Source organism: Sinohyriopsis cumingii, chromosome 5 (genome assembly GCF_028554795.1).
Source record: "Sinohyriopsis cumingii isolate HCF-2022 chromosome 5, ASM2855479v2, whole genome shotgun sequence".
Lineage (NCBI taxonomy): Eukaryota > Metazoa > Mollusca > Bivalvia > Unionida > Unionidae > Sinohyriopsis > Sinohyriopsis cumingii.
In genome coordinates, this window is record NC_142965.1 from 99,143,993 (window position 1) to 99,158,327 (window position 14,335).

The 14,335-nt window shown below is 34.8% G+C and overlaps 1 protein-coding gene across 3 annotated transcripts in view; it reads left to right on the forward strand.

Moving 5' to 3' along the window:
* The window catches only part of LOC149799852 (kidney mitochondrial carrier protein 1-like), a 56,111-nt gene that overhangs the window by 29,201 nt on the left and 12,575 nt on the right, over positions 1–14,335 (forward strand). For all 3 annotated transcript variants that reach the window (XM_089959283.1, XM_089959282.1, XM_089959284.1), the window contains exons 6-9: positions 4,450–4,548; positions 5,408–5,532; positions 9,838–9,898; positions 13,340–13,438. In XM_089959283.1, the coding sequence (XP_089815409.1) occupies positions 4,450–4,548; positions 5,408–5,532; positions 9,838–9,898; positions 13,340–13,438 (384 nt within the window). The remainder of the gene's footprint in view (positions 1–4,449; positions 4,549–5,407; positions 5,533–9,837; positions 9,899–13,339; positions 13,439–14,335) is intronic.

The following is a 14,335-nucleotide window of genomic DNA, read 5'->3' on the forward strand; positions in this document are numbered from 1 at the left end:
ACAGCATTTATGATCCTTTAAGTATGTGGGTCCTATTGGAAAGGTTTAATACAGTCCTTGCATTCTAAGCTTTGTGTATATGTAGTCTTGAACTAAATGAACCAATAGTGTTAAAGATATGAATGGATTTTATTTTGAACTGGTGTAATACTGTCCTTGTGCTCTTAGCTTTATGTGTACATACAAACTAATGAACCAGCACTGATTAAAATAGGTATGGATTATACCAGGAATGGTAACATGGTACTGATTAAAATAGGTATGGATTATACCAGGAATAGTAACATGGTATTGACCATTTGTAGTAGGATCTTATCCTGCAGTATATATTAGTGGCACACATTCAAGTTCAGTTCTGTTGATTTGGGACATAAATGTAGCAGGCCTCTATTGTTGTTTATTTATAGGTTTTTGGTCTTTGTTTACCTTTTATACCAACTATAGGTATTGTATACTATGATAGTCCTTAATTAGATACTATGATTTGCTTAATGTAGGTCATCATATACTATCTTTACGATTAAACCTCAGTTGAAAACTACAGTGAAATTTGCTTTAGTTGACACCTTCCAACAAGGTACACCTGCTGTGAGAAATCATTTATGAAACCTTTTCTTAGTGTAATGTTGTTAAACAACCAATACAAGTCCATGCCTATGTACAGTTTCAATGACAAGAATCTTGGGCACTCTGCTGATATGTAACATTTTCTATCTTATAGCTAAACTGGTTTAACAGACTTTTTTGTATCAGTTTGTTTGGCGTAGTATTTACCAAATTATTCAGAAGAGGAAAACAGTCTGATTATAATCAAAATCAACTAATGTGAGAGATCTCAATTTAATCAGGATAACAAGGAAAGACACATTAATAAAAATCAAAGTTTTGATCTCAGTTATTGTTAGGATGACAAGGAAAGACACATTAATAAAAATCAAGGTTTTGATCTCAGTTATTGTTAGGATGACAAGGAAAGACACATTAATAAAAATCAAAGTTTTGATCTCAGTTATTGTTAGGATGACAAGGAAAGACACATTAATAAAAATCAAGGTTTTGATCTCAGTTTTATTAAGATGAGAAGGAAAGACACGTTAATGAAAGGCAGGTTTATGATTCTACCCAGACAATAACAAAACCCTTTTCTGCTTCTTTATTACATGAAGTAAACTTTCAGTAATTGCAGCAGTTTATTTTTCTGTCAGGTATTTCCTAAATTGTAGACAAAAAGTGAACACTTACAAACTCTATTTAAAGTATATAATACTGTACAATCCAAATAAAAAATTAAAATCGGTTGAAAAAAATGCTTCCATGGAGTTTTTGATGTGGTTGCTTTCCCATATGGTTGATTATAACAGCAAAGTTGGATTGTTTGACACTCTGAATGGGGTTTTACAGTATGAAACTTCACATGAATATTGGGCTGTTCCTTAACACATTAACCCCTAGCGACAACTTTACAGGGCAGGAGGTAGTAGCCTACTGCCGAGCTCTGTAGCATCATGGTCATGCATGATACACTAAAGTGGGTGGTATTATAGAAAGGTAGACAGATGTAGCTCTACAATGATACCAAATAATCTGGAATATCTAGTTGCACTACAAAATACAGATAGAATAACCTCATTTTTTGGACCCGACTTTTTTTTACCCAAAATTTGCCCGTGGTTGGAATCTGATTTTGTGTCCGGATTTTAGACCTTTTGGTCTCAGATCTAAGGCAAACCGGTATGAACTGCAAACAGACAGATGAGCCTTTGCAAAAAGTAGGATAAGACGGTCATTTGGAATAAAGAGTGGTTTCCATACAAAAATAATGGCTCCATTTAGCAAAAAAGAAAGAAAAGAAGTCCAACTTTTACCCTTCTGCTTATGCGTGAGTCAAATAGCCAACGAAAATCGATGTTTCTATCACCACTAGGTAGTATGTTATTGAAAGATGACTGGGAATTTGGTGTTTTAGAGTCTATTCAGAAATAGCTTTCAAAATGTGTTTCCTACTCGATTTTTAGGCAAAAATGACAAAAGCTCCAGGGGTTAATGTGTTAAGGCAAGAGGATGTAGAATAGGGCCAATGTGCTTTTTTGCATGTTGTCTGTGGTTAGAATGCTAGACTCAGTGACCAAAGGGTACAGGTTTGAATCCTACCACTGGAATAGCCCAGTGTATCCTTGGGTACAGCACTTTACTTCCATGGTGTCATCACTAAATAACCTACAAGTGTTGCTGTGCCATTAAGAAAAAACAATAAAACCAAACCTTTTCCAGGTTGCATTCAGTAAAGCTAGCATTAGATTGTGCAAGGCTAATTATAATCTTACTATATGAGTTGTTGTGCAAAGTGACAAAAGTATGCAGCCAAGATAGATAACTCAGAGAGGAGTGCATGCAAAATCAATTTCAATCACGTGAGTTTGCTGAGTGAAATTTGTCAAGAGAGACCAACACTAAGTACTTGATTAAATTTATTGGTCTAGTTTAAATATTGAAAAATATGTTTTCCCCAGTTGATTGTAGCACCATGTTGAAAAGTTCTATGAGAGGACAGACTGATTAGTAAACCAAAATTGTTTTTTCTTCTTCATGTAGTTGTTTTAAATGATAGCTTTACAAAACACTGACCCTCTCTATATGATAGGTGTAATAAATCTTATATAGAACCAAAATACAATTATCAATAACTTATATTTTGAATGCACTGAATTACAATTGATGGTATTTATGCATGCATGTACACTTTTGTGTATTTATCACCTCAGATTTTTTGTCTTGTGTAACATCCTTTAAGTAAACAAGATTACAATAAGTTGCATCCTATTGATGATGTATGTTTCTCATTTTTCCATGTTATCAAACTCATGGGCACCAGTATATTCAGAAACAGACTATACTATTTTGTGTTGCACTAGAGATCAAATGACCTAGTTTACCATGTCTGCATTTGTTACTACTCCACATGTATGTAATTAAAGTATTGAAAGTTTTTGAATAATAAATACTGCTTTAGTGGAACAAGTCATGTATGTGCATTTATTCATCTCAAGTTAAATATAAATCATTTGAAAATATAATATTAGTTTTGTTTAACCAAAGCCTATTCAATCCTGATAATTGAATGTTCTGTGCCTTAATAGTCTTCAAGAAATTTTCAGATGATTGATTGTTATGGACTTTTATAATGGTGACTAGGTAGTAAGACAAGCATGTTGGGTCAGATTGTTACTGTATAGGGTGTGTGAATTTATCACCATGTGCACGGTCAGACTGTCACTGTATAGGGTGTATGAATTTATCACCATGTGCAGCTTTCATTGTGACATGACAGCATGTGACATTCAATCCAGATTGTACTGGATCACACCTTTAGGTTGATCTTGTCCTAAAATGATAGGATAGGTAACATCCCTCATCTTGGGAGGAAAACACTTTCTGTCAAGAGATTCACATGTATGGCTAAATCTGTTAAATTGCTCTGCCATTATTTCCATATTGCACACCCAATCAGCATAGGAATATTTGTTGAGGTACATAATCAAACTTTATGAATATTAATTTGTTTTCAGTTGTGTTTGGACTTTATGGATAAAATATTTGGAAAGTGTAGAAGATGATGATATATAATAAATAAAGAAAAACATTCATATATTTGTTTCAGGTGGGGGGAAAGAAATTGCTTGAAAAAGTATGTGCTTTTTTTGCCTGACAGGCTCTATGTTTTCTTGTTTTGGGCTGTTAGACAGGTGTGTGATCTCATGCCCATGTGAACCTTTGTACTTAAGTAATGTGGTCAGTTTCTAAAGCACAGTTTTCCACAAAGTCATTTTGCTTGGTACTGTATGTGGATACATATTTATGTGCACAATAACAATTTACCAAAAGCTCAGGGGTGGGATTGACATAGACATATGTCTCCAAAGACATACTGGTATGCATGAAGAATCATGATCTTGCATCTGTCATTGTAATCAAAAGTACAGTTGGTATAGAAGATGTGAGTAAGGTAAGAGGACCAGTCAAGCTAGAAATAGCATCATGCATATATTGTAAATTTCATCCAAAGTCTTAGTGAGGTGTTGGTATAGCAAAACTATGGACAGGTGGCCAAAATTATGGATTGAACTTTTGCAAAATACTGTTACGGTAAACAAAATAACAGCACATCAGCACATGAAAGGTCATATCAAACCAAGGCTATTTGCACAAGAACACAGACTAGTGGCCAACCCAGTCTGATCTGGATATTAGTTTAACCTACACTTTCTAGGCCAGTGCATAATCCAATAAACAGATCACAACAGTTTGTCTTAATACACAGAGTGCTGTAATACCATATAATAATGGATTTGTATTATGTTTTATGACACGAATTGTTGCGATGGACTTTCTTTTAAAAATTTGATTAGTAGAAACACTGCATTAAGTTTATTACTTTTTTTTCCTTTCTAGGTCCGAATGCAAGCTCGTATCAATGTGGATACAAATGAAACAATGTTTAAGGCGTTCTACAGCATCTATAAGCAGGAGGGGATTCATGGCCTTTGGAGGGTAAGACATCATTTTTTTATTTATACTGAACGCTATGAGGATAAGGATGTACTATTGTCAGATGTGAAACAATTTCAGCTATTTTATGACCATCCTTAATTTTATCAGTCACAATAGTACTGAACGCTATGAGGATAAGGATGTGCTATTGTCAGATGTGAAACAATTTCAGCTATTTTATGACCATCCTTAATTTTATCAGTCACAATAGTACTGAACGCTATGAGGATAAGGATGTACTATTGTCAGATGTGAAACAATTTCAGCTATTTTATGACCATCCTTAATTTTATCAGTCACAATAGTACTGAACGCTATGAGGATAAGGATGTACTATTGTCAGACTTGGTACAGCTTAAGCAGGATGATGAGGATATTTTTTGTTGAATTTAGCAATGAGAATATGGTCAAGTGTTGTAGATACCGATGCAGGTGAGCCTACAGATGATAATCCCAATGAATGGGAGGCTGTAGTTAGTGGTAGGATCTCTCTTAATGTTGAAAGAGAATAATGAAATTGGTATTGCAAATCTTAAAGGAAAGACACAGCTCCGGGAAGTGCTATGTCTGCCTTCAGCAACTTTAAAATTATCTAATTCACAAAGACAATTGTTATCTCGAGTATACAATACTACTGAGTTCAAAAGCAACTAACCTAGTAATTGTATCTGGCAATGAAACTGTTGGACTTGGTTGTGTAGTGACGGATGTAGTTTACAACTGAGGGATCTGTTAAAGGTATGTCATTGATTCTTTGTAAACTAAGAACTAATGAAGATAGTAATTATGGCAAAATACAATGATTTGACTGGAATGTGTGTATGTTTTAATCACAGTTATTTGTTTATTTTCTTTTTAGGGTGTTGGTCCTACTGCACAAAGAGCTGCCATCATTGTTGGTGTGGAACTCCCAGCCTATGATGCCTGCAAAAAATACTTTCTCAACACAGGTCAATTGGGGGACACAAAAGCAAATCATTTCTTGTAAGTTACAAAATGGCAACATGGCATTATTTGAGGTACACACCAAGCCAAACCATTTCTTGTAAGCTGTAATACTAGTTTTGGGGGGACACAAAGGCAAATAACTTTATGTAAGTTATAACACTAGATGCCTTGTTTCATGCATATATCAATTGTTCTTTGATTATCAAAACCTCAGTAATCTCCCCCCACCTAAAAATAAATTTGTCTCTCCTAGTCCGTACTTGTAACATTAATGATGCATAAGCAAAGTACAGATTCAAATATTCACATTTCCAATCAACCAAACTTCCATTGACCTGCACTTCCAATATTCTGTATGTCATATTATCTATACTTCCAATTAAAGTGGTCCCCTCACCTGACCAGTGGTCACCCACTCTTTACAGCCAGAATCCCTTGGCACTAATGAGTTTGTGTTCAAAAGTACCCCTCAAGAAAGGCAACTCATCTAACATGACCAGCTGCCACCATATTAGTGCACAAATCTAAAATTTACCCCTCACAAGTGGCCACATATTATTATTAATTTGTGTCCAGAACCAGTATTTAATTATGGTAAGGTAAGTAATCCAAGTATCTTTCCCGATGTGTGTTTCTGGATGTCAGGTTTTCGTTACCGAAAGAAGTGTTGGCTAAAGTACATGTACCACTAAGGTTATTATTACATCATTAATGCTGACGTTTGCAGGAAATAGGATCAGCAGTGTTTTGATAGAGCATGGGCTTCACACAGTGGATGGTCTATTTTTTTCCTTCTTTTGAATTGACAATTACTATCAACATAATTGTCAGGATTATAACATGGTCAGACAGGCTAAAAATAGATTTGAGGATTAACAGACACGCACAGAAAAAATTAACCTTGAACAAAACAGGGTACTAGACAAAGAATGAAAAATCATGTGACAGTACATGTATCACTTCCTTTGTAACAAAGTATTTCGTTGACAAAAGTTTCGTCTGCAAAATTAAATTGCAGTACTGTACAATAGCAGCATGGGAATAAATCATTACAAAACATGTCACTACATAAATGAAGAAAAAACACTTTAGAAAAAAAGTTATTCAACTTGATGACAGTGACTAAAGTTCACTTGCAGAAAGACTTTTTGTTGGGAAGACTTAAATAAACAAGATTGTAAAAGATAAGGAGAATATTCTGTAACATTTGGAAAGAGAATTATTTTAAATACAAAATGTATGTACCAAGATTTAAATAACATTTTTGAATGATTTTTTAAATGTGCATGCCAACAATATCCCACTCACATTTCACGCCTAAGAATAAGAACTATTGATTTATGTTACCGTGAAATAACTGTTTTTAAGACAAGAAGAACATTTTAATAATTAATGCTACTGTTAAATGAAGATATTAACTGCTTAAAGTTATATGTAGCTTTCCTACTACATATACGTACACATAAAGTGATACACATCACACAAATATCACCTCTGGAAAGGCCACCTATCTTATAAAGCCACTTTCCTAGTGCAGAAGGGCTGGCCATATAAGAGGGGGCCCACTGTATCAAGGAGTTTTATAAATGTGTGTTTATAATATGGGCTATTTAGAAGACCCAAAATGGTCGATTCCCAGCATGATTCCTCTGTAGATGATGATTTCGTTCAGCAAATGCTGTAACTGTTTTTAAAGTTAGGAAGTATATCAGATTAATAAAGCTGGAAAAGTGTTAATGGATACCAGTGAATGAGTAACTTTAAACCCAAAAATGGTGTTAAATACAAGTCCAATGTACGTGCTGGAGGGAAAAAAACATATGGCATGCTTGTCAACCTCTCATTTGTGTGGCAATTCAAAATTTTGCCTTGTATGATCATGCAAAACAAAACCATATAGCCCTAACATAAAGGTTATGATGCATCTAATAAATAAGAATCTAAAAATGAACTTAAGAAGTAAAGATATTTATCTGATCAAAATGCCTCTGTTTGAACAAGTAGACTATGGCAATAATGGATTTATAAACTTAATACAGCATTATGGAACAGTACATTTGGCATTGTAGTCAGTAGAGTGCTAATTCAAGAAAGTTAAAATTGGCAGAATTTATGTGAGTAAAACTTATTTTGGAGCAAAAATGTCCAAAATAGAACATTTTTGAACCGTGGAAAAAAGGGTTCTTAGTACAGGGCAGTATTCATACAGAGATAAGGAACAGATTAAGCTTAGAAACAATCAACGGATTAATGCTTATGCAACTAGAGGCAACATCTTTTATAACTTTTTTCATTAGGGGTCTTACATTGGAGCCAACTAACTTTTGATCTCGGTGATTTTTGAGCAACTGCTTATTCCCTCAATTGTTTAAAGTGTGAACACCTATTTTTTTTATGCTTAATTAAATCAACTGCTCTTGAGAAAAAGTCAGTTTTGTGTTTCACAATTAAGCTGTTAGTTGGTACTTTTATTTAGGAGCCATTTCTACTGACAATGGGATAAAGGTGCTTGCACGTATATGAGAGAGAGATAAACAAGTTCATGTACACAGTTATCATTTTCTTGATTGGGGGGTGGTGTGTATTTAAATTACCAGATTGGTTTTATGAGGCATTTAATAACAAGCAGAGTTGGGTACTGATAAATGCACACAGCTATTTCTCTTCAGGAGATGAGATAGTAACTCTTGTTATTGGCAAATAAAAAAATCCAAGCAAGGACACTGTATCCTTGTGTGGAACTTATTTTATTAAATTTAGTTAATTTTCTTTTTGCTAAATAGTTAAATGAAATACATATATTCTGGTAGCATACTAATATGGCTAATAATAATACAGGTGAAATAATGATGATAACACTGCTACTAATAATACTAATGCTACTCGGTTCACAGACATAAATGTGTCATGAAGCAAGTTTGAGAGCTGTACCTGTCTTAAGAGGTCACCTGTCTACAAAGGCCATTTCTGCCTTTTCACATGGGTTGCTGACTATGTCTGTTTCCTCATCCCCCTCATCTTTGTTCTACCCCTCCCCCATTTTTATGACAAGTGGGGAAATCCCCCTTATGATAAATTCATAGAAGCATCTCTGTAATTAGTTTCTGTTTATAAGAACAGTTATGTTGTATTGTGACATAGCATTAGGCCACATGTGATGTTAGTCAGCTCCGACTTGTCATCACTGTATATCAGTTAGGTATGCCCATCTCCATCTTGCAAATATTGTATTAAGATTTTTGTCTTGTCTGTAGTTACATTGTTATCACTGGTGTTAAGTAGTGGTATGGTGTTGTCTTTGGCATTACCATTAACATTTAAGATTTTAAATTCAATGCCAAGATATGATTAACACCATATTAATGAGGCTATCTGTTCTGTGATAAAATGCTTGCTCTGTATGAGGGTTGGCCTCCTGTAAGAGGGACAGAAGGGATGAGTAATGCGCAACATGGTGGCTTTACGTCACAGGGTTGGCCTTCTGTAAGAGGGACAGAAGGGATGAGTAATGTACAACATGGTGGCCTTACATTACAGGGTTGGCCTTCAGTAAGAGGGACATAAGGGATGAGTAATGCACAACATGGTGGCTTTACATCACAGGGTTGGCCTTCTGTAAGAGGGACAGAAGGGGTGAGTAATGCACAACATGGTGGCCTTACATTACAGGGTTAGCCTCCTGTAAGAGGGATAGAAGGTATGAATAAGGGAAGAGTAATGCACAGCATGGTGGCCTTACATTACAGGGTTAGCCTCCTGTAAGAGGGACAGAAGGGATGAGTATGCACAACATGGTGGCTTTACGTCACAGGGTTGGCCTTCTGTAAGAGGGATAGAAGGTATGAATAAGGGATGAGTAACGCACAACATGGTGGCCTTACATTACAGGGTTAACCTCCTGTAATAGGGACAGAAGGGATGAGTAATGCACAACATGGTGGCCTTACATTACAGGGTTAGCCTCCTGTAATAGGGACAGAAGGGATGAGTAATGCACAACATGGTGGCCTTACATTACAGGGTTAGCCTCCTGTAATAGGGACAGAAGGGATGAGTATGCACAACATGGTGGCCTTACATTACATGGTTGGCCAATGTCTAACTTAACTTTTCAGAAGGGACACAGCTACACTTTCTTGTTAATATAAGATAAATGTATTTGAAGTATCCACATCTCAGACAGAGATATTAATGTTGATATGATACATCAGTATTGTTATTAATAAAACATGAGTATCATGCTTAATGATCACATTCATGATCTTAAAATAAATCAGTAGTATATGCTTGTTAAAATCTGTTTTAAAAAATAATCACAGGTTTATGTTTTTATGCTTGTAGATCCAGTTTTCTGGCAGGTTTGGCGGGTGCAATAGCATCCACTCCAGTGGATGTCGTCAAGGTATTATTTGAACTCACTGCTCATGCATAAACCTGATAGATCAGTTTTTTTTAAATAATTTATAAATCCCACATTGGCGGCTAAATATGGTAAATTCAAAGCAGAATTATTTTTTGGAAGAGCATCAACAGTCACAAGAAGTACATGGAAGGCAAAATGACTGGTGTAATTATTTTGCAAATTTAAGAAAATTTTTTTGTTAAATTTTTTATATATTTTTGAAGGTGTAAATATAATCATAGAATCACATTTAAATTATAATGTTAAGTTCATTCCATTGTGGAAAAATGGAGACTAGATAATTTATTTAGCTCAACAAAGTAATAATCATGCACTATTTCATGTCAGTTTACTGTCACAGAAAAGTCTAGGTAAAATAAATACTTTTTACTTGTGACTGTTCAAGTAAAATATACTTTAAAACCCATTTGAATATGGACCAGTCACCTTTAGATGAAATTTAGAATTTGTCATATGAACTCTTTAAGTAGCCGGAGTACCCTGGCATATATGTTTTTTTAAATTACCTTCCTTGAGTACCATGTATATTTAAATGGAACAGCTAATAATAATACCATGTAGTAAAATTGTAATAATATTTATTTGTGATTTAGCATATTATTGTGTAAAAACTGAAAATTAGTGCATCTCTGATGTGTTCTTAGATGCATCATCGGGTGGTTCTGGGTAGAAAGTAACAGATATGTACATGTTGAACAGGTAACATAATAAGTTAACATCTCACAATCCCCATGCATTTAATCTCCTTGGTCATGATTTTAATTAAATATACGTTCAGTAATGGGTCTTGATCAAGTCATGATGAGTTCATTGTTTTCCCATAATGGGGTTCAGCTTAAAAATAACGAGATACTCTCTGAACATGTGAAAATTGTGTATTGGAACATGTGAAAATTGTGTATTGGAACATTGTGTATTGGAACATGTGAAAATTGTATAGTGGAACATTTTATCTCAGTGCTTATTAGACATTTTTAGAAATCTATTGAATTTTGCTCAGAAAAGTAACAAGAAAAAGGCTATACATCTGAGTAAAAAAGCTACCCTCACTGTTAATCATGAACAAAAGTGTGTGTATGTATGTATGTGTAGAGTTTAGCAACACATCAGCATAACCCAGGCTGTGTAGTGCAGAGTAGTAAAGTCAAGAACCTTTGCTAAAATTGCCATGAACTCAAAACCTCCCAACCAAAAGTAAATATGCATTGTGTGACTGCAAACTGCACAGACCCAGATATGCTGGAACATTGTACCAGTAGATATGGATCTCTCTAGTGTGTTAGGAGTAGTCATTAGAACAAAGAATGTATCCCCAGTTTGCCATTGCATGATTAAATGGCAGATCAGGGTACGTGTTGTTTGTAGTTGAACTTGTAAATTAATACATATGATACAAATTAAATTGCAAAAAAACTCTGCGAGAAGTGTACAAAAGAATGATGAGGGTCAGCAAGGAGTGTACAAAACAATGGGTCAAAATGAGTCAAATCTGTACAAATTAAATCGCAAATAACTCCCCCAAGAAAGCTTACATAAAGGTTGCCTAAATTAGTTACCTATTATGAAAAGCAGGCGGTGTGTGCATTCGATTGAGATCAGATATGTAAAATGTCAAAACGTAGTGCGTTATTGTTTTCACAAATATTGGGCCAGTATTTTGTAATTGTTATTGTTGATGTATTGAAAGTTGTTTTTCCTCAAGCCTTCAGTGTACCTCATCTGAGATTTTCATAAAGGTATATAATATGAATTTTGTAGTTGTAGCAGTGATGGGATATATAGATATGGTATGGATTGTCAATTTTCATTTATGTTGACCTTTTTTAAGTAATGGGATATTTCTTGGCTTGGATGATTTCAATCCCACCACATACAACACACCCTTGATAACTTGCACCCTGAAAACTCGCAAACCTGCGCATAATGCGGGGTTAGATGTGGATCCCATTTTTTTAACTAGAAAGTACCAAACATTCAACCCCTATTTGCTGAATATGAAGAAAATCACGATCAAAATTGGTAACTAAGACCTTGATGTATTGCTCATTTTATTGACGAAAAAAGTTGATATGACCGGAAATTGGAATCAACATTATGAAATTATCATCTTTGAATAAGAAATCATGTATTTTCTTAAAATTTCTTTCCAAACAACATTCTTGGTACACCATAAATAGCAGTATGCAATGAAATTTTGATCAATGAAATTGTCACTAATGTCTATGTGAGGCAGCACTTTAATAAAGAAATACCAATTAAATGTTTTTTGTTAAGTAAAATGCATTTTAGTTGTATCTTTTAGTTCAGCTTAAGTGTAATGATCATAAATACAGTGTGCCCTTTTGTATTCAGAAGTGAAATATGTCCATTTACCATAACATCTATGTCCACAAGCATTTCTTTGAGAACCTAATTAAGTGCTGATGGTGTTTTGATACCTAATTTGCATAAGTATTTGTTGTATTATTGCACTGACTTAAAAGCTGTCCCTGTATTACCAAGTTACTGTATTTACCATATATATTGGGACACAATAAAATAAAATAAAAATCCTGTCCCAGAACTTATGGTGAAACTTTTTTCACCTAGGTCATATGTCTCAAGACTTACGAAATGAAATAAATTTGTATTGCATTTGTGTGCCCCCCCCCACTGCATATTGCAAAAAAATAGATAAAACTATTATTTTATAATAAAAAGAAGGAAACAAACCTTATATTGTTATCATTTATTCCTTTTTTTCAACATGAGCATTAAAGAAAAAAATGTATCCACAAAATTTGTATATGTAGTGTAGGTTTCTATACTCTTGCTTGTATCACTTATGTCCGATAACACCTGCCACGTTATTCATTGACACAAACATTGCGGATCAGATTGTGTTTGGTTGTGCTCAAAGGTTTGAATATGTTGTCTGACTGAAAACTGGATCCAACAAAATCGCAAACAAGAGGGAAATAATCAACTGATGTCTTGAAGACAACTGTCATCCATGCATGACATGGGGTTTGGTGCAGAATGATCAAGATTGAATTATATCCATGTCTACTGTATGAAAGTATCTCGCAAATAAAAGTCATTATTTGAAAACACATTCACTTGAGTATAAGTGACGATGTTTTCGCCAGCATCGGTTACAAAAGTATCATTACTATTTACCCACCGACATCAATGCTCCTTTGTGCTTAGTGGTTAGAGCATCTGCACTTTTTTCGCCCATGGTAAAAAAATAAAAATCTCGAAACTGATATGTGCATCTAATTGAGCGATTTGTGATTTGTACTTTTAAGCATTTAAAATCCTATTAAATTTTAAAACCAGTGCAGCAAGGAAAATTGCATATTATTTTTGGCCTTATCTACATTATACTGTTTCTCAAACACTTTTTGGACATTTTTCTATCAAAGTTTTTAATTTCAGACTCGTTTAATGAACCAGAGGAAGCTGAAAGTATCTGTGATATCTAATGGAACAGCCATTCCTGCCATCTATAATTCATCGCTAGATTGTCTTCTACAGGTGTGTGTGATTTGGATTTTTTAACTTAGCTTTAACAATTTTTCAGTCATATTGCTACGATGTCTGCAGTGTAGCAGTTTATAGTGATATCTAGCACTGGGGCATCATGCCGCAGACATGTAGCATGATGTCCCATCCAGTCACATTATCCTGACACCAGGTCGACCAGTCCTAACACTAACCTCTTAATGTTGAGCGCCATGCGAGGCAGCTGTTAGTACCATTTTTGTAAGTCATTGGTATCACTTGGCCAGGAATCGAACCCACGACCTCCCGCATCCACTAAGCCACCGGAGCGGTCTTTTTTACAGGTAAATTACTACTGAATTTTGAATTGAGCTTAGTATGGCAGTTTTTATGAAGTGTGAAAGTTACCACTTCCAGTACCATACAGTATGTTTCAGGAAGAGTATGGCTCTCAATGCCCATGACTAAATCCAACAAGTGACAGAAGTCTGTTTGAAAAGTTGCTGAAGAGTCTGCATGTATGTGCTGTGACCACTTTCCTCTTGTAAATTTGACTAAAATGAGTACAAGCAGTACAAAAGCCATCCCTGCAGAAGGATTAAACTCCTGTTGCAGTGTGTTTAGTTTATAAACTAGTGTTTAAAAAGACTCATACTACCACAGTTACTTTGGAGTAGGAATGTAGTGTTTAAAAAGACTATCATACTACCACAGTTACTTTGGAGTAGGAATGTAGTGTTTAAAAAGACTCATACTACCACAGTTACTTTGGAGTAGGAATGTAGTGTTTAAAAAGACTATCATACTACCACAGTTACTTTGGAGTAGGAATGTAGTGTTTAAAAAGACTATCATACTACCACAGTTACTTTGGAGTAGGAATGTAGTGTTTAAAAAGACTCATACTACCACAGTTACTTTGCAGAAGGA